Source organism: Lipotes vexillifer, unplaced genomic scaffold (genome assembly GCF_000442215.2).
Source record: "Lipotes vexillifer unplaced genomic scaffold, Lipotes_vexillifer_v1.1 scaffold240, whole genome shotgun sequence".
NCBI classification, from domain to species: Eukaryota; Metazoa; Chordata; class Mammalia; order Artiodactyla; family Lipotidae; genus Lipotes; species Lipotes vexillifer.
In genome coordinates this window covers 6198475-6216847 of record NW_006797481.1, presented here as the reverse complement: position 1 = coordinate 6216847, position 18373 = coordinate 6198475, and the positions used below count along the sequence as shown (strand labels likewise).

The 18373-nt window shown below is 33.6% G+C and overlaps 1 protein-coding gene across 1 annotated transcript in view; it reads left to right on the top strand.

Annotated features, from left to right (window-relative positions):
• ATRNL1 (attractin like 1) overlaps nucleotides 1-18373 on the top strand; it is a 713182-nt gene that overhangs the window by 32996 nt on the left and 661813 nt on the right. The window contains exons 4-6 of the mRNA XM_007469606.1: nucleotides 1039-1167; nucleotides 2523-2731; nucleotides 16102-16276. Of these exons, the coding sequence (XP_007469668.1) occupies nucleotides 1039-1167; nucleotides 2523-2731; nucleotides 16102-16276 (513 nt within the window). The remainder of the gene's footprint in view (nucleotides 1-1038; nucleotides 1168-2522; nucleotides 2732-16101; nucleotides 16277-18373) is intronic.

Sequence of the window (18373 nt, the reverse complement as noted above, 5' to 3'; positions counted from 1 at the left end):
CCCATACAGCGAGGTTGTCTTTTCATTTTGTTGATCATTTCCTTTGCTGTGGCAAAGCTTTTAAGTTTGATTAGGTTCCATTTGTTTAGTTTTGCTTTTGTCTCCCTTGCTTGATGAGCCAAGATCCAAAAAAATAATGCTACAACTTATGTCAAAGAGTGTTCTGCCTATGTTTTCTTCTAGGAGTTGTATGGTTTCTGGTCTTACATTTAGGTCTTTAATCCATTTTGAGTTTATTTTTGTATATGGTGTGAAGGCATGTTCTAATCTCATTGTTTTACATGGAGCTGTCCAGTTTTCTCAGCACCATTTGTTGAAGAGTCTAGCTGTTCTCCATTGTATATTCTTGCCTTCTTTGTCATAGATTAATTGACCATAAGTGCATGGGTTTATTTCTCAGTTCTCTATTCTGTTCCATTGATCTATGTGTCTTTGTGCTAGTACTCTTTACTGTTTTGATTACTGTAGCTTTGTAGTATCATCTGAAGTCAGGGAGGGTGATACCTCCAGCTTTGTTCTTTTTTCTCAAGATTGCTTTGGCTATTCAGGGTCTTTTGTGGTTCCATACAAGTTTTAGGATTATTTGTTCTAGTTCTTTGAAAAATGTCATGGGTGTTTTGATAAGGATTGCATTGAATCTGTAGATTGCTTTCGGTAGTATGGACATTTTAACCATATTAATTCTTCTCCAAGGTGGCTTTAAATGAAGGTTTACATATGACTTAAGTTAATGATCACCCTATAGTATTATGACAGGATGGATGGCAGGACAAAAGGGATAAATGGGACATAGCAGTCCAAATGGTGAGAAGAGAAAAAGGAATATGGTGGCATGAGAGTAGATGTTAGTCTGTTGGCAGCAGTAGCAGAGCTAATTGGTGAGAAATGGCTAGGAACTCATTTTAGATTTATTCTTCTAGTTGCCCATTCTAATATAGATACTTAGTGATTCTGACAAGAATATTTTGAGTAAATTTTGTGTGATTAACTGTCATATGTACAATAATATACAGAGTGTTCAATTTTGCTCTCTTACAGTGGTTTGATAGTCCCTGAAATAAGGGGAAATGAAACTGTGCCTGAAGTTGTTACAACGTCTGGCTATGCACTGTTACATTTTTTTAGTGATGCTGCATATAATCTAACTGGCTTCAACATTTTTTACTCGTAAGTATATTTTCAAAAAAATTCATATTGTAACGATTCTTATAATTTGACATAAAAGAGTTTATTGTTTGTTTTTATAAATGTCTTACAAGGAGCAGGCTAGTGTGTTAAATTCCAAAATATATAGCATCTCTTCCTAAGTGACATAAAATTTTAATAATATCCCAAATACTGTCCAAGCTTGTATAGGACAGTTTCTAAGTCTCAGGACACTATGGTAACAAGTTAAGTTTGGTTAAAAATTAATTACAGAATTAAAAATTTTTGGAAAACGATTAAGTAAACATATTATACAAACAGTGTCACTTTACTGGTAATAACAGATGTGTAGGATTGCAGGGAGCCCTCATCTTCCCTACTGTGCTCCAAGGTATTTTATACCTAATTTGGAGAGTGAATGAGAGCTGAGTTTTCATAGTCCTTCTGTATTCTAAAGATTGTACTGGATGCTTTATATATATTATATTCTTTAATTCTCTTCTCATCAGTCTGTCAAATGGGTATTTTTCCCATTTTACACATGAGGAAATTGAGGCTTAGGAGATAAGGTAAGTGGCTATATACCACTGTCTCCTCTAAAATTAGAAAGTAGTATTTATTGAGCATCTATTATGTAGACTCTGTATACATTTTTATATCTGGAAGTCCAAGGGTGAAGTGAATTAGCCAGAGATGCTTTCAGTTGCTTTCATTAGGAATGGCCACAGAGGAACTTGATACATTTTGTTTGTTTGTTTTCTTCAAGAACGTAGAGAATGATACCAGAGAATTTTTCGCGAGGAATAAAATATTCTAAATATCCTTGAATCAGGAATTTATTATAGGATTTATTTATATCAAGAATTTACACAAGGGAGAATAAATATATAGTAGAATATAATCAGTTGGAGGGCTTTAAAATAAAGCTGGGTAAATATCCTTTTACTTCCATAACAGTGTATAAGTGATAGCATGCTGTTTAAGTATTATATAACCAGTTTAAATCATGGCTTCTCATATTGTTTCAGGTATTCATGAATTTAATTTTTTTTCTGTGAAATATATATTCAAAGCAGTTGAGTACTTAAGTCTTTACAAAACAGTGTGCTTGGAACTGTATAGATCCTGCAGATGTTGAGTATGTAGTCTTGGTAGCAGAGTAAACTCAGTGAATGAACTGAGGCCAATTGCAAATATGTGTAACCGAATTGCTTTAGGGTTTAAAAGGTACAGAGTAAAGAATTGAAGTCGCATTGTAAAATTGCGTTAAATGAAGCACGTAGACACAACATAAAAACTATAAAGTTAACAAAATATCAGCCAAAGTTCTTTTTCAGTTGTCTTGAATTTGAATATATATGAATTATATTTTACAGAATCAATTCTTGTCCTAACAATTGCTCTGGTCATGGGAAGTGTACAACTAGTGTCTCTGTTCCAAGTAGAGTATATTGTGAGTGTGATAAATACTGGAAGGGTGAAGCTTGTGACATTCCTTACTGTAAAGCCAATTGCGGCAGTCCAGATCATGGTTACTGTGACCTAACAGGTGAAAAGCTGTGCGTCTGCAATGATAGTTGGCAAGGTAAGTGGCTTTTGAAACATTGATTTATGTATCTAATATATTAATACGAATTCTACACTCATTTGTTTTGCTGTAGTTTACACACCCAAATCTCATGTATTTGTTTTATTTTTAGAATTTCAGTAACAGTCAACTTCTTAATAGCTTGCTCCTTCACAAATAAAATCAGTAAAGATTTTGTCAAAAAAAAAAAAAAAAAAACAAGAATAAAAGGAAACAGATACTCTAATATACTATTAGAAAGGATATAAATTCAAGACAGTTTGGCAACATCTCTCAAACTTTTTAACATATCTATTAAGTGAAGTTGAAATTCAACTGAAAGGAAACTACCACAGAGAAATTTTCACGTATGTTTCAAAAAGGAACACACCAGGGCTTCCCTGGTGGCGCAGTGCTTGAGAGTCCGCCTGCCGATGCAGGAGACGCGGGTTTGTGCCCCGTTTCGGGAAGATCCCACATGCCGCGGAGCGGCTGGGCCCGTGAGCCATGGCCACTGAGCCTGCGCGTCCGGAGCCTGTGCTCCGCAAATGGGAGAGGCCACAACAGTGAGAGGCCCGCATAACGCAAGGAAAAAAAAAAAAAAAAAAAAGATTTTGTCTACGTGCTATTTTGGGAATCAAGTGAAGTTATACATGAAGCTCTTTAAATTGTAGACGTGTGATCATTCTGATCTTCTTTAACTTTTTGTTGAGTTCCCAAAGATTTGGTGACGTGGCTGAGATTAACACGTGGTACATTCAAATTTGATTTGTAATGGGTAATATAAATAGTATATTGCAAAAATAGATGCTCATCTGGGAAGGTACTGGACTATATTAAACTTGTTTCTTGGGAAAGACTGACCTCTTGTGGCTATGTTTTAAAAGAACATAGAGTATTTTTAAAAGTTTAGCAGTTTTACAGCTGCTTATTGCAAAAGCAATGAGAAGAATTGGGGAAGAATTTCTAAACAATTTTTATAAATATCTATTATTAAAGATTAATTTTAGACTGTATTGAAGAGTTTTAGCTTACTTAAGTATTTGGGTATAAAATCATAAATCTTGTCATTGTGGAATTTAATGAAGAGATAGGTCCTAGTTATCTATATACTTACCCACCCAGAACTTGCTTTGTGCAGATTATATTTACATATTGAGAGCTTACTTTGTGCCAGTGTATTAATCCTGTTGATGGGGGAACTTTGACTCAAGAAATACATAATCCAAAGTTACATGATCATGTGTTATTATAATACAGTGTAACGGTAGTAGCAATAGTTCCTACCAGAGCTGTCTAAAAGTAAAAACCAAAGAGAATGGTTTCATATTCAACATTCTTGAGACAAGTTAGAAAAAATGTTACTGAGTGTGCTGAGTACTTATTTAGAGGAATTATTTTAGGCTTTCTGTAAATTATGCCCATTTTAAACCCATGTTGTTTCATTAAAAAATTAGTTGCTCCAACCATATGAAATACCAGTGATTTCTTATTGAATTGAATTTGATTTCCTACTATGATTATGACAGATACAAATTTCTCAGTGTTTTTAGTTATACATATAAGGCATGTATTTTGTTGAGTGGCTATTTTAATAAATCATGACCTTTCTTCCCTTAAAAAGTGCCTTGAGGTATCTTTTTTTTCCGTTTCAGTCTTGAAACTAAAATAACGTCCTTTTCTATGGAGAGAATAGTACACCAAGAATATATTTAAATTAAGGCCTGAGAAATAGAAGTATAGCTTATATGCTTGGTGTTTTTCTGACTGGTATTCATCTGCTATTAGTCCTCATCTCATTTTAACAGTCTTGAAAGCAAAAGAGGGATATATTTGTATAATATTCTCTATGAACACCTCTGTCCTTTTTTGCTCTTTACTTCCTTTTCGTAGTTCTTCTTTAAAATGCTTTATTTTCTGGAGGTTTTGTAATATGTATCTGGTTGAAAATATTATCTTTTATTTTTCTGGCTTTTATCAGCATTTCACATTTTATTATTCTTGTCAGGAGTGCCTGAAATCATAAAAATTCCTGGCTCTTAAATGTCTATAAGCAAATAAAAATGGGGAAGCAAATGCTGGGTTTGTTTACTTTTGAAGCAAAGTGATAATATGAATAACTTTATATATATGTATATGTATTAACACATACACATATGCATGTACACATATATTTTAAAAAAATGAGAATAATGTTAAAGTGCTTTATTATAAAATATACAGAAATCAGATACATTTTTATACCACTATTAATTCTTTGTCATTAAATAATTCATCTCTGAATTGATATGAATGTTTTATGGGTAGTGTTTGGTGAAATGGATATTGTGCGTCTTTCAAGACAGATGATGTGCAGATTGGTTTCTTTGAGCCTCCAAACTGACTCCTGATTCTATATCTAAGGAAGCATATCTTAAAGTAGGTGGGATTGTTGACTATATCACTAGGTTTTAATTTTAGATACATGGAATGGGAGAAACCATTGAGGGGAAACGGAGAGAGATTTGTTTCTAGGGCATCTGAGGAATGATCAAAGAGCTGGAGATATTTGAAATGAGAGCTGAGGAGGCAATCTTTATGAGATTCAGAGTCTGGCAGTTTTTAATGTGTTATTTGGAACTGGATTCTTTGGGTTAAGAATAACAGATTGTTGCTACCTTCATTATATTTTATCCATTTATGTTGGTTAATTTTACTTACTCTGTTTGGTTCTGTGCTAGTATATAAAAAGAAAATAAATGTTGTTTTCTAGAAACTGAGATTTTATTAAGAGAATACAGAGGAAAAGCCTAGGTTTTTGTTAAGTCTTGAATCCCCTTCCTCACATTTCTCTAGTGCTTGTCTCACCTAGGCTTCACATCTCCTTGTTTTCCAAGTTTAGTTTTTCTGTGTAGCATCTCCTAAGAGTTTTGCTTAGCCATTACTATACTTTTTTCCCCCTTAACTTTCTCATCTAAGTCTTTCTTCCTTAACCATCTGCTTTCACCTTTTTACTGTTTTAGGCAATAGGAGTATATTTTAAGACTAGATGGCACCATTAAAGTCAACTGTCCCCCTTTTTCTGTGGAAAGCACTTGTAACAACCAAAAGCTGAAATAGTAAAGAATATAGAAAATGTTAGTGCAACATTTTGAAAAGCGTACAAGTTGATTGTATAATGTTTAATTTTGTCATAATGTATAGTCTTCAAAGACAATGATATATACATATCAAATAGATTACTTAAAGGGTAGAGACCTGTGTGGATTCATCTGCTTCTGTGACATCTTTCACTTAATAAAATTTAAGTCTTAATAAGTCACAAGAGGGAAAAAGACAACTTTGAAGAGCATTTTTTCTTTTAAGATGGCTTCCAAACATTCGGATAGATGAGGGTTTTTTTTTTTTTTTTTTTTTGGCTACACCATGTGGCATGCAGGATCATAGTTCCCCTATCAGGGATTGAACCTGTGCCCCATCCAGTGGAAGCGCGGATTCTCAACTACTGGGCCACCAGGGAAGTCCTGAGGAATTTTTAAAAGGCATGAAAATCAAGATATAATAAATTGGATTTATGTTCATATGTAAATAATACAGTAGAACATTAATTTTCAAAGCAGACTCTCAGATATGGTGTGTTCCCACCCCCCGACTCCCGTCAACTCCCTAATCAGAGTGGCTCCAGGTTTCTCTCTTACATAACTTTAAAAAATCGGAACCACTGTAAGTCTTTGATTTGATTGTAAACAACAGAAACAGTTCTGGCTTATCTGAGCAGAAAAGGCAGTTACTGGAAAGTATGTCAGGGACCACTATCTCCCAGCATTCATTCTTGCCTTCTTTTTAGTGATAGGATTGACTGAGTTTTTAGCTCAGCACATGGTCTTCGGCTACAGATCATATTTTTCCACCTTCCTTGCGTCTAGTATGGTTATTGTGCTAAGTTTAGGTAAGTAGGATGTGAGTGGAAGTGCTGTGTGGGAATTTTACATCATTGAGATCTTTTCTAATGGCTGGTAAATGGCAGTAACTGTAGTAAGCAGTAGCACTTGCCCATTTGCCTCTAGAATGTTTTATGAGAGAGGAATTAACTTTTAGTTTTTTTAAGCAACTTATTTTTTGTTCTCTAAACCTGTAATCTGACTAGTAGAAAAGGATATTGGGTAGCTCACAAAGGAGATGGGAAGGCTGGAAAAACCTTGGTTAGAAAGGGGTCGGTGTAACAGAAGGCTAGGTGGGTTGGTTCCCAGCAAAGATGAAGCCACAGGGAAGTTTGATTAGGATATTCCTGTTACTGCCACTGGACCCTGGGGTACCACCACTGGTGTCTTTACTGTGGATACTGTATGCTACAGGCTTGGGTAGAAAAAATTCTAAATTCTCCCCACATCTTTGTATTACTTTTGAAGATTTGAAGGCCTGCTTAGTAAAACCTACTTGGCTAAACTTAGGTCTTATCCATGACTTGCTTGGCTGCCTTGAGATATAGAAATAGAGAATTTAACTTTTCTGAATTGTGTAGTGGGAAAGGATTCTGTTTCTGAACAAAATTCACACAGTGAGAGATTTTCCCAAACTAGGAAGGGGGTTCAAATGATTGGAATCTTCTAAATAAATAAAAAAATCCAAATAAAGTATTTTAAAGTGTAGATTGTTGCCATAATTGACAAGGAATGGGCTGAATAGTTCTCTCATGCCTACTCAGAAAAACTTTGCAATGTGGAATAGATGGTAGGAGTAGACAGGTTGAAAAGAAAAATGAGCAGCCTTCAGGGTACAATTCTTAATCTATTACAACAAAACATTTTCCACCTGTTTTATAGAGATGAAAAACAGGTTACCAGGTTTTATATACAAGACCATTGCTTAGCCATTTAAAATTTGTCCCTGGTCCTTTCCTATTCCAGAATGCCCTGTTCAATCCTATCGTCAGTCCTTTTACATGTCTTCAGGATATTCTTTATAGATATTCACTGTTCCTTTTCAGTGCGGTTCAGACACTGTTCTCATGTAAGAATTGAAGTTGGTTGTTTTCAGCCTTTAGATGATTGATTAAAAGACAGTATCTTCATATGTAAATCGGGTAATTTGATAGTTTTTTATAGTGTTTCCTATTCTTTATTGAAAGTTACACTTTGGATTTATCTCAGCTCCTTGAATGTTCTTTGTCCCTAAATATTTCAAGGCCTTTCTTGTTTCTGCACTTCCCCCTACAACACCCTCACCTCTTAACATTCTAAGACTGGGTCACATCCCCCCACGTGCTTTCATAGGACCCTGTCTTTTAAATTTATAGCTTTTATCACATTTATGTTTGTGTGATTCTTTATTATCTTTCCTACTGGAATACAAACTCCATGAAGTTAAGAATGACTATGTTTTGATCACCTTTATGTCTACAGCATCTTCTGTAGTGCCTGTTGTGTAGTAGGCACTCAAATTTTGTTGTTGTTGTTGAATGAATGAATTAGAAATGTATTAGTTGCTGGTTTAGTGATATGTGGACATTCAAGTATAGATGTTTTAGAAGACTAGTACTCCAATAACTTAGGCAATTTACTTGATACATAAAGCATAATTTTAAATATTGAGGGAAACATTTGAATTTGAGCATCTGGTCAGTTATTTTCTTTCAGTCCTTTGGTTTTAGATTTTAGCATTTGCCATTGGGTGGCAGTATTGACTACCAGAGCACACACTTAGATTCCATGGCATTATTTAAATTGTAAAAACTTGATGATTTTGTTTGTTTTAGAAAAATATAAAATCTTTTAGCTCAGATCCATGAATATTTTATCATACATTATTTTTTTTCTGGGTTAGTCACGTAACATATTAGGACAGAATTAGTTACTTTAGGATAGTGTGTATAAGTACACGAGACTATAGGTTGCTTTAAAGAAATCCATAGCATAGCTTACGTTTCCCTTTAGAAATTTAATAATAATGAATGTGATCTCTCTATTTAACTTTGTGGAGAGACAAGCAACAGATAATGTGCTAGATTAAATTCTTCTCGTTTTGTTCATTTTCCCCACCCAGCAAAAACAGCAAATCCAACTTTTTGCAAGAGCCAATACAATAAGTTTTTATTCCTCAGCTACTTGAAAAGTTGTTTAAAAATAAAAATAGTATTGAGGATGTATACATAACACGCTTTATTTACTAATTCATTCATTTATTTTTGTTCATTTTATGTAACAAAAATTTTAGAGCTTCTTCCAAGTGCTAGGTACTATTCTAGGACCTTTGAATACATCACAGAACAAATAAAGTAAAGATCCTTGTGGATCTTACATTCGAGCTAAGAGAGACAGACCATAGATAATCAACATAACATATATATTATACATATAATATTTTAGAAAGGGATAAGTGTAATGGAAAAATAAGGTGGAGCTGAGAAGGAGGGATAGGTAGATCTAGGGATGGGAGTTACAATTTTAAATAAAATGATCAGGTTAGGCCTTATTGAGAAGGTGACATTTGAGTAAAGACTTGAAGCAAGTGAGGGAGTTAGCTCTATAGATATTTAGGAGAAGGGCATTTCAGGCTGAGGGAGTAGCCATTGGCAAAGGCCCTAAGGCAGGAACATGCCTGGTGTGTGTGAGGGCCAGCACAAGGCCAGTGTGCCTGGAATTGAATGACTGAGGGGCAGGTTGTCAGATGTGAGCTCAGAGAAGTTGCAGAGCAAGGAGATGATCGAGGATATGGAGGTAAGGTGCTGGAGTGATGGAGGTTTGTGAGGAATGGAGCTAGATGAGCTAAGCCTTAGTGTTGTAGGCTGTTGGAAGGATTTTGACTTTTACGCTAAGTTAAATGGGGAGCCATTGTAGAATTTTGAGCAGACAATTGATATAGTCTGACTTAGTTTTAAAAGGTTCCTGTTGACTTCTATATCGAGAATAGACTACGAAAGCAGAGTACCAGTTAAGAGACTACTACTGTAATTATAATTTAGATGAGAAACGATAGTAGTGTGGACAGGCAGCAAGGAAGGTAAGAATTGCTTAATACTGAATGTGATTTTAAAACAGGGTTAATAGGATTTGTTGATGCATTGGATATGGGGGATGGGAGAAAGAAAAAAGTCAAGGATGACTTGAAGATTTTTTTGACCTTAGAGTAAGATAGAGTTGTCATCAGTTGACATGAGGAAGATTTTAGGAGGAAGATCAGTTTGAATTTGGTATGTTAACGTTTGAGATGTCTTTTAGACATCCAAGAGGAGATGTTGAAAAGGCAGTTGGAGTTTAGTGGAGAGAGGTCTGTACTGTTTGGGGCTGATTGGCTTTAAAATGTTAAATTGGAAATGGTTGATGATACTTAAAGCCATGAGATCAGATGAGATCATGAGGGAAGGGAGTGTAGAGAGAGAGAATAGAACAAAGGGCTGTGGGTTACAATAAAATTCACAGAATATTCTGTGCTAGACATAGGTTCCTTCCTTGTGGAAGGTTACCTAATGTTGAAATATTTACAACCACTTACTTTATTGCCTCTGACTTAGATAGGTGGGATAAACAAATCCTGCTTTCAATCCCAGCTATCTCTGTACTTGTCATTTTCAGCTAATCAGAACCAGTCTATAAAGCTTTGTTTGCAAGCCTTTCACAACTCAAAAATAGTAATTGGAAAGCACTGATCTTTGCTAACAGAAGGGCAGTTCCTTTCCATACTGTAATCACATCATTGACCTAAACTGTGAGAACCAAGTATTCTTGGAACAGATCTGGTGTAGTGATTACCACTCACAAATTCATTGTTCTGTAAAATTAGAATATTGTCAGAACAGCTGTGGACATTTAAAATACACTAAAGTTGATAACTGTCCTTTGGAGATTGGTTTTATGGGCCTAGCAAATGTTTAGAATACTTTGGAAACTGAAACAAAATCAAAATTGTCTGGTGATGTTAGAAGATAGGACTCTTGCAATGATGTTAGTATCTCATTTTGCCTTTTATTGTGGAGAACTTCAGATTCAATGTGATCATAAGACTATTTCTGGAGTGATTACAGGAAGTTACATGTACCTCTCTTCAAATCTTCCTTTTCAGAATACTTTTCCTTTCCTATTAGCAGTCCAGTTTCTGTGTGGGAAATTGCCTTTCACTCATTGAGAGTAGTCTTGATGGGATGATAAATCCAGATACCTGTCTATTTTAAGCTTGGTTTTCAGCCTCTTTTTAAAAATACTTTGAATTTCCCCATGTTTTTTCAACAAATACCCATTTTTCCTTAACCTAGCCCAAAGTAGTTTCTGTGGCTTACAACCAAAGAAATCTAGCTGTTATACTACACTAGAGGTACTATTCAGGGATTTGCTGTTAAACTCACTTGAAGACTTTACATTTTATCCTTCTTTATGGAAGAAAAGTTATTTTATAAAACTAATTTGTATAAAGCAAATAAAATTTTTGTACTGATTTCCAGTATCAAAACAGAGATAGAGTCCCTTAGAAAAACTTTTCCAGTGCAAAATAGACTACTTTGGGAAGGAAGAAAATATAACTCAGTAGTTCTGGAATTGCTTTGGAGAAACTTTCAAAACTTTGTAATACTTCCTTTATTCTAGGTTTTGTCCTTTGCAATTATTTCTCAATTGTATTTATCTCTGATTATAGAAATTTTTAGTTGTAATTTTACTGTTTTGTTTTGGCATGTATATTTACCATACCTAATAATGCTAGGCTTCATTAACGTATTTTGCCTGTAGACTTAATTATACTTAGTTTCCTTGTATATTAAAATGAGAGGATGGACTTCATAATAGTAATAATGTTACTATTATTAAGGTTTCATTATAGTATTTAATATTAAGTACAATCTCATTCAATCTTATTTTATTTTCACAGAATCCTATGTTCTTCTGCGTATAATCTCCATGATTAAACTGAAGTTTAGAGAAGTTAATTCATCCAAGGTTTCATAGCTAATAAGTTGGAAAGCGAGGTTTGACTTCATAGCTCTTGCTCTTAATCTTTTATGGCTCTAAGGTTATTTTCATTCATTCATTCATTCATGCATGCAGTAAGTGAATACTGAGGCCAGTCATATAAGAGTTGTGGGCCGTGTTAAGGATTTTTATTTTTAGTGTGATGGGAAATCATTGAAAGATTTTGAGTAGGGAAATTTATATTTTTAATCATTCTGGTTGCATTGTGGAGAGTTGAATGTGATAGGAAGGCAGCAAGAATGGAAATAAGGAGACCAGTTTGGAGACTATTGCAGTAAGTAGTCCAGGTGAGATTGGATGGTGGCTTGTACTAGGATGGTAGTTGGAAAGGGAAAGATCAGTGTTTAGAGCCTGGTAGAGGTGATCGAATTTAAAAATGTTTATAATTGGTAAGGTACAGACACTTAGACACCAACCAATCAAAACTGATGCTGACTTTAGCACTGGGGCAGGATCCTGGATGAGCCATGCTGTGCCAGGCATTATCCCTTTAGCTGTCTTTTGCGGAGAGTCTGGATTATCTCAGAGGGGCCAGGGGAACTGGGAAGGGGAAGGCCTGGTACCTGCAGCAGCATCTACTTAACAATCAGTGAAGCATTTCCATGTTTTAACAGTTGGAAAGGCTGTATTCCTGCATACGAAATGAATGTCAGTCCAGGACTTGTTGGATATGGGTGTGGGAGAAAAAGAGAACTCAAGAATAGCTCCAAGATCTTTGCCCTGAGCAACGGGTAAATGGAAGTACCATTTACTGAGATGGTAAACACTGGTGAAGGAGCAGATTTGGGAGGGAAAAAAGTCAAGATTTTAGTTTTGGACATGTTAAGTTTGAGATGATTATGAGACATCCAAGCGGAAATGTCATGTGGGTAGTTTCAGTTTGAGTCTGGAATTCAAGAGAGATTGTGAGGATGGAGGTATAAATTTAAGAGGGATGAGTATAATTCCACTTTGGATTGTAGAACAGTGTCAGAAATTTGTCTCGCAGTAGCCTGTCACTAATGCCGAAAGTTACATCATTAGAAATTCATTTATGCTCTTTGGATTAACCCATGGAAAAGGTAGCACATTAAATCTTTATGAAAACCCACTGTAATGTGAATTAGTTTATTACATCTTTTTCAAGACAGCTGTGATCTGCTTACCTTGAGGAGATTCCCATATTGATTGATAAAAGTTATGCAGGGAGAATTATGCAGAGATGTTCCATAACAGGACAGATAATGAAGTGGTAGATTTTTCATGGATGTGTTTTTATAAAAAGGGAGTCTTGGATGGCTTTAAATGATATTTAATGGGTGGTGAAGCCTTTGTGTGTATAAAGTGTTCTCTATAGTTATTTGTGTTTTAAATTAATATTCAGTTTATAAATTTACATTTTTAATCATTTCAGTTATGAGTGCAGAAAACTACAAATTAAGACATCTATTTTTCCTTACACTTTTAAGTCATATTCATAAATCTTTCTGTTTATAAACTTATTAATTTAGAGTAAAATAAAGACAATCTGTAGAGTTTGGCTATAGACCATTCCTTCTAATAACTGCTAGAAGTTACATAAAATAAGGTAGTAACAAAGAGGAAGAATTTGACTGCTGGTTTGCATAGAAAAGTAGATATTTTAGACTATAGAGTAAAAATTTAAAAATCTCTAAAATCCAATTTCTTGTATTAAATAACAGTATTTATCTGAAGTTAATAAATAAAATAAATTTAGTTATTAGCATTAGTTTCCTATAATTGCTGTAACAAATTACCACAGACTTGGTGTCTTAACACACATTTATTATTCTCTTACCATTCTGGAAGTTAGAAGTCTGAAATATGTTTCACTGAGCCCAAATCAAGGTGTTTGCAGGATCACACTCCTTCTGAGGCTCTAAGAAAGAATCTGCATCCTTGACTTTTCCAGTAGTAGAGTTTCAGTCCCTACATTCATTAGCTCTTTTCCCCGACTCCATCTCCAAAGCATGGAGCACAGCATCCTGCTTCAGTGGTAGTATTGATTTCTCCTTCTGTAGTCAAATCTCTCTTACAAGGACACTTGTGATTACATGTAGAGCCCTGCTCTCTAGAGCCTGCGAGCCACAGCTACTGAGCCCGCATGCCACAACTATTGACGCCTGCGTGCCTAGAGCCCGTGCTCCACAACAATGAGAAGTCCGCGCACTGCAACAAAGAGCAGCCCCTGCTCACCGCAAGTAGAGAAAACCTGTGCGCAGCAACGAAGGCCCAGTGCAGCCTAAAATAATAAGTAAATAAAATAAACAAATTTTAAAAAAGAATAGATACCTAAAATACCTAAAATTGAAAAAAAAAATAGTACAAAGAATATACAAGTGCCCTTTACCCAGATTAACCTATTATTAGCATTTTACTCTTTTTGCTTTATTATTCCTGATTTAAAATAAATCTACATTTTTCTTTTTAAGAAAACAAGATATAGCATTTAGACCAATTAGGTATACCACTTACGTGTAATGTCCATATGATTTATTTCTCTTCAGTTAAGTTAGAGGTTGGTAAACTTTTCTGTAGAAGGCCACATAGTAACTATTTTCGGCTTTGGGAATTGTGTGATATCTGTTGCAACTACTCAACTCTGCTGAGTACTGCAGAAGTAGCCATAAGTAATACTTAAATGAATGAGCATACTGTGTTCTTAAGAAACCTTATTCCAAAAACAGGTAGTGGGTTGGATTTTGCTCATGGGCTGTTGCTTGCCAACCTGAGTTAAATGAGTTCTAAGTGGTTTAGAATTGTAGTTTAACTTTAAAAAAAAAAAAAAATCAGTGTGTTCCTTTAATTTCTTTGGTTACCAGGGAATAGTTCACAGTCTTTTCACTCAGAAATTATAAAGTTTTCTATATTTGATTTAAAAGATTGTGTTGTTATCAAAGAGATAATCTAGGGTGCTATCTAATTTGTACCTGAAAAATACAGACTCATAGAATGTAAGCATTGAAAAGGACTTGGAAAATGAATGGATGAATGCATGGGTGAGTGAACAAATGAGAAAATAAAAACTGTAAAGGCTAATATTTCTGAAATTACGGTCTGTTTGGAAGCTTTAAAATTTTGTGATTCAGTGATAATCTAAAACTTTCTGATATAAGCAAATTTAACATCAAGTGATTGATCTCATAATTATGTAAAAATGCCACTTGATTGCAGTGCCAGCATTTGTGTTGACTATTTAGTTAGGACCAAGTAGTATCCTTATTGCAGGCTAAAAAGAATATTGAAGAGTACTGATACTTTTGTGATAAGTGAAGGTCAGCAGATGTTATGGCATATTATATGGATAAAAAAGGTTTGTAAAAGATAAATGAAAGAAAAGTGCTGGGAGAATTATGTTGTCAAAATAATATAGGTATCTTAAAGTTGCATAAAAAAGGTGCTATGGAATTGATATCATTTTCCACTTAGGACCAATGATTTACTTTGAGCACAACACCACCACCCATCATTTTAAGCAAAAATTAATTTTAATGATTTTATATTTGTTTATATACATAATTTATAAGTTTATGTTGATTTTATATTTATAAAAGGACTTTAAACATAAGGAATTTATTTCTAGTTTTTGTTTAAGCATATTAGTTTCATTAGAATTAAAATAATCTGTGAGCCCTTAAATTTGATGAAAATACATTTCCTTTAGGAGCATTCCTTCCATAACTTAAGTTTGAGAAACACTGATCTAGCCTAGCCTGCTACATTTTACAGATGAGGAACCAAGACTCATGAGTAACATCATGAATGTGGATAGGAAAAGGCAGTGTTTTTAACTTAGAGTAGTTACGTTATCCTGCACTCATTAATAGTTTTTATTTTATTATGCATAATAATTTTTTCTGTTTGAGGATAATAAGCCTCTCTACTGATGCCAATTTTGGTTGTTCTTAATAAGAATGTGCTAAGAAAAAATGTAATTTTATTTTTCTATTTCTTTAATAGTTTACAATTTATGAATGCTTTAATTTCCACTGTCTTTAAAAAAATTAAACATTTATAATAATCCATAGGAGATAGATTGTTATTTCGGTTTTATAGATGAAGGCTTGTTGGTGGCAAAGGTAAGGAGACTTTCCCAAGCTCACACTTTTAGTAAGAGACAGAACTGGGATTTGAGTACATTGTTTTCTGTTCTAATATCCTATTAGGATACTGAAATAAATCTGAAATTTATATCATTTAAGTAATTCTTTCAGATTGTATTATTTATTTGAACGTATCCAAGTCTGATTTGAGTGTATGATTTTTTTCCTCTCTAAGCATTACATTTGCTTTTAGAGTTTTTCCTGTAAGTTATATTTCAGACCATTTATGTACATTATATTTATTAATACGATGAGCATTGGATTCTTAACTTCTCTTAATCCATGTATTCTATTTCTACAATCTAAGGTCTTTGTTTAATGCATTGTGTTGTTTGATTTTTTTAAATAGGTCCTGATTGTTCTTTGAATGTTCCTTCCACTGAGTCTTACTGGATTCTGCCAAATGTTAAACCCTTCAGTCCTTCTGTAGGTCGGGCTTCCCATAAAGCTGTTCTACATGGGAAATTTATGTGGGTGATTGGTGGATATACTTTTAACTACAGTTCTTTTCAAATGGTCCTGAAGTAAGTTTTCTTTTTTTTTTTTTTTCAGATTTTCAGTCTAATTTTTAGGCTGGATATTTTTCGGTAATAAGACTATCCTAAATGCCTTATGTTACTGATATACAAATTTATGAATGATTATTTTTGTAATATATATGTTTGCCACATAGGACTGATTTGAGAATATATAAACTCAGTGTATCAATAAGTTATTTGTCATTGGGCATATAGGTTTGTTCTATAGAGATATTTCAATAACTTTTTAGAGTGCTTTTAATAAATTCTGAATAAGAAAATATTAACTTTAAATAAGCCCAGGCCAGGCCAAACCTTTATTGGGCATTATGAATACTGCTACCTTTTATTTTTTCAGAATGAAGTATAATTGCTTATATAAAAGTACTTTCAGTTTTTCTGCAAATTTTAATTTACCTAAACTTTTACTTTGCATTTACTTTACAAGCTTTTGTTGGGAGAACAGTGCCAGTATTATAAGATAGGTTATGCATTTACTGTTGACTCAATAGAGATTGTCCTTTGCGTGATTGGATGACAAGGAGAACTGCATGGATGCTAGCTTTGTCTGATTTTTTTCAGCTGATAATTTTATTTTATGAACTATTCAATACTATTCAATAATAGAATAAAAGAGGAAATAAGAATAATTTGATTATCAATGTTGTTTTCAGGGGTGATATTCATGATATGTAATAATTGATGCAACTTGGGCGTCAACCAGTTGGAACTGACCCTGGATCGTGTACCATAATGGTGTATACCCAAAAGGGTTGCCATATTTAGTAGATAAATATACAGGGCACACAGTTAAATTTGAATTTTAGATCAACAGTGAATAATCTTTTAGTATACATAGACCTCATAATTTTATTTTAGTTTTTGGTTTTGTCCCAAATATTGCATGGATCATACTTATACTAAAAATTGTTGTTTATCTGAAATTCAGGTTTAACTGGGCATTCTGTATTTTATCTGTAAACTCTAATTTCTGAAAATATTCATCCTATTAATTTTGGGGATCAAAAAAATTCTGTGTTACAAGAGGAGATTGCTTTAAAACTATGATTGAATAAGACTGGAATTAAAGTATGAAATAAAATAAATTCTGGAGAGAGGGAGGAAGAATTTTAGGTAAATATTTAAATGAACAATTAGAATTCTGTAACACAATAAATGAAGGATTAAAATATAGTAGAAAGAATTGAAAGAGAGTTGGTAGGATTAAAATGAATTGTTAAGATATGCAAAGAACCTGAGGAACTGAGAGTTAAATATGGAAAAGAAAAGGGAATTAACTATGATTCATGAAAATGAAAAGGTTGTGAAAATAAAGTAGAATTTTGGATTAAATTGTGGTATTTGCAAAGTAGAGTTGTGAAGACAGAGTATAGTTGTCAAGGAAACATGGAGATCCTAAAAGTTTGTGTTCTGTACAAGTTAAATAGCATATTTTAAATTAAGTGATGAATTTTACTTGATATTCTCCTAAACATATATTTTCTATTTGAACCAGATAGTTTAATTTTTTTTTTTTTGTCTGAAACCTGGTTCTTTTGGTTACAGTGTTTATTTAGTTTTATAGTAAACTAGAGGTATCAGCTTAGACGTAATCAGCAACTTTTTTGCTGTTTTCACAGGTTAGAGAATATTTTTTCATTCTTCTGAATGTGGTTTAGCTGTAGGTAAGGATGTTTGAAAGTTTTTAGAAGTGATGGTGTCAGTTATAAGTTGATTTATCTTATGTAGTAGAATTTAATTGAGGTGTAGATGTTATGCTTAAGACAAATTATTCAGTAAATAATATAAAAGTTTTGTATTAGTGTCTATTAAATTAGAGACTATTTTACGGAACATTTATACATCGACATTAGAATTAATATGTATTCATGGGCATAGCAAATTGTTTTGAACACTTACTTTGTGCTTAGTACTTGGGATCTGTCAGTGGACATAATGAATATCCCATCTTTGTGAAGTTAGTGAGGAAAGACAGGCAATTAGAAAAAAATGTAATTAGAATGATAAATATGTATATTATAAATAAATTATATATATGCACATATATTCATATACAGATATAGATAGATAGCAAGATAAGTA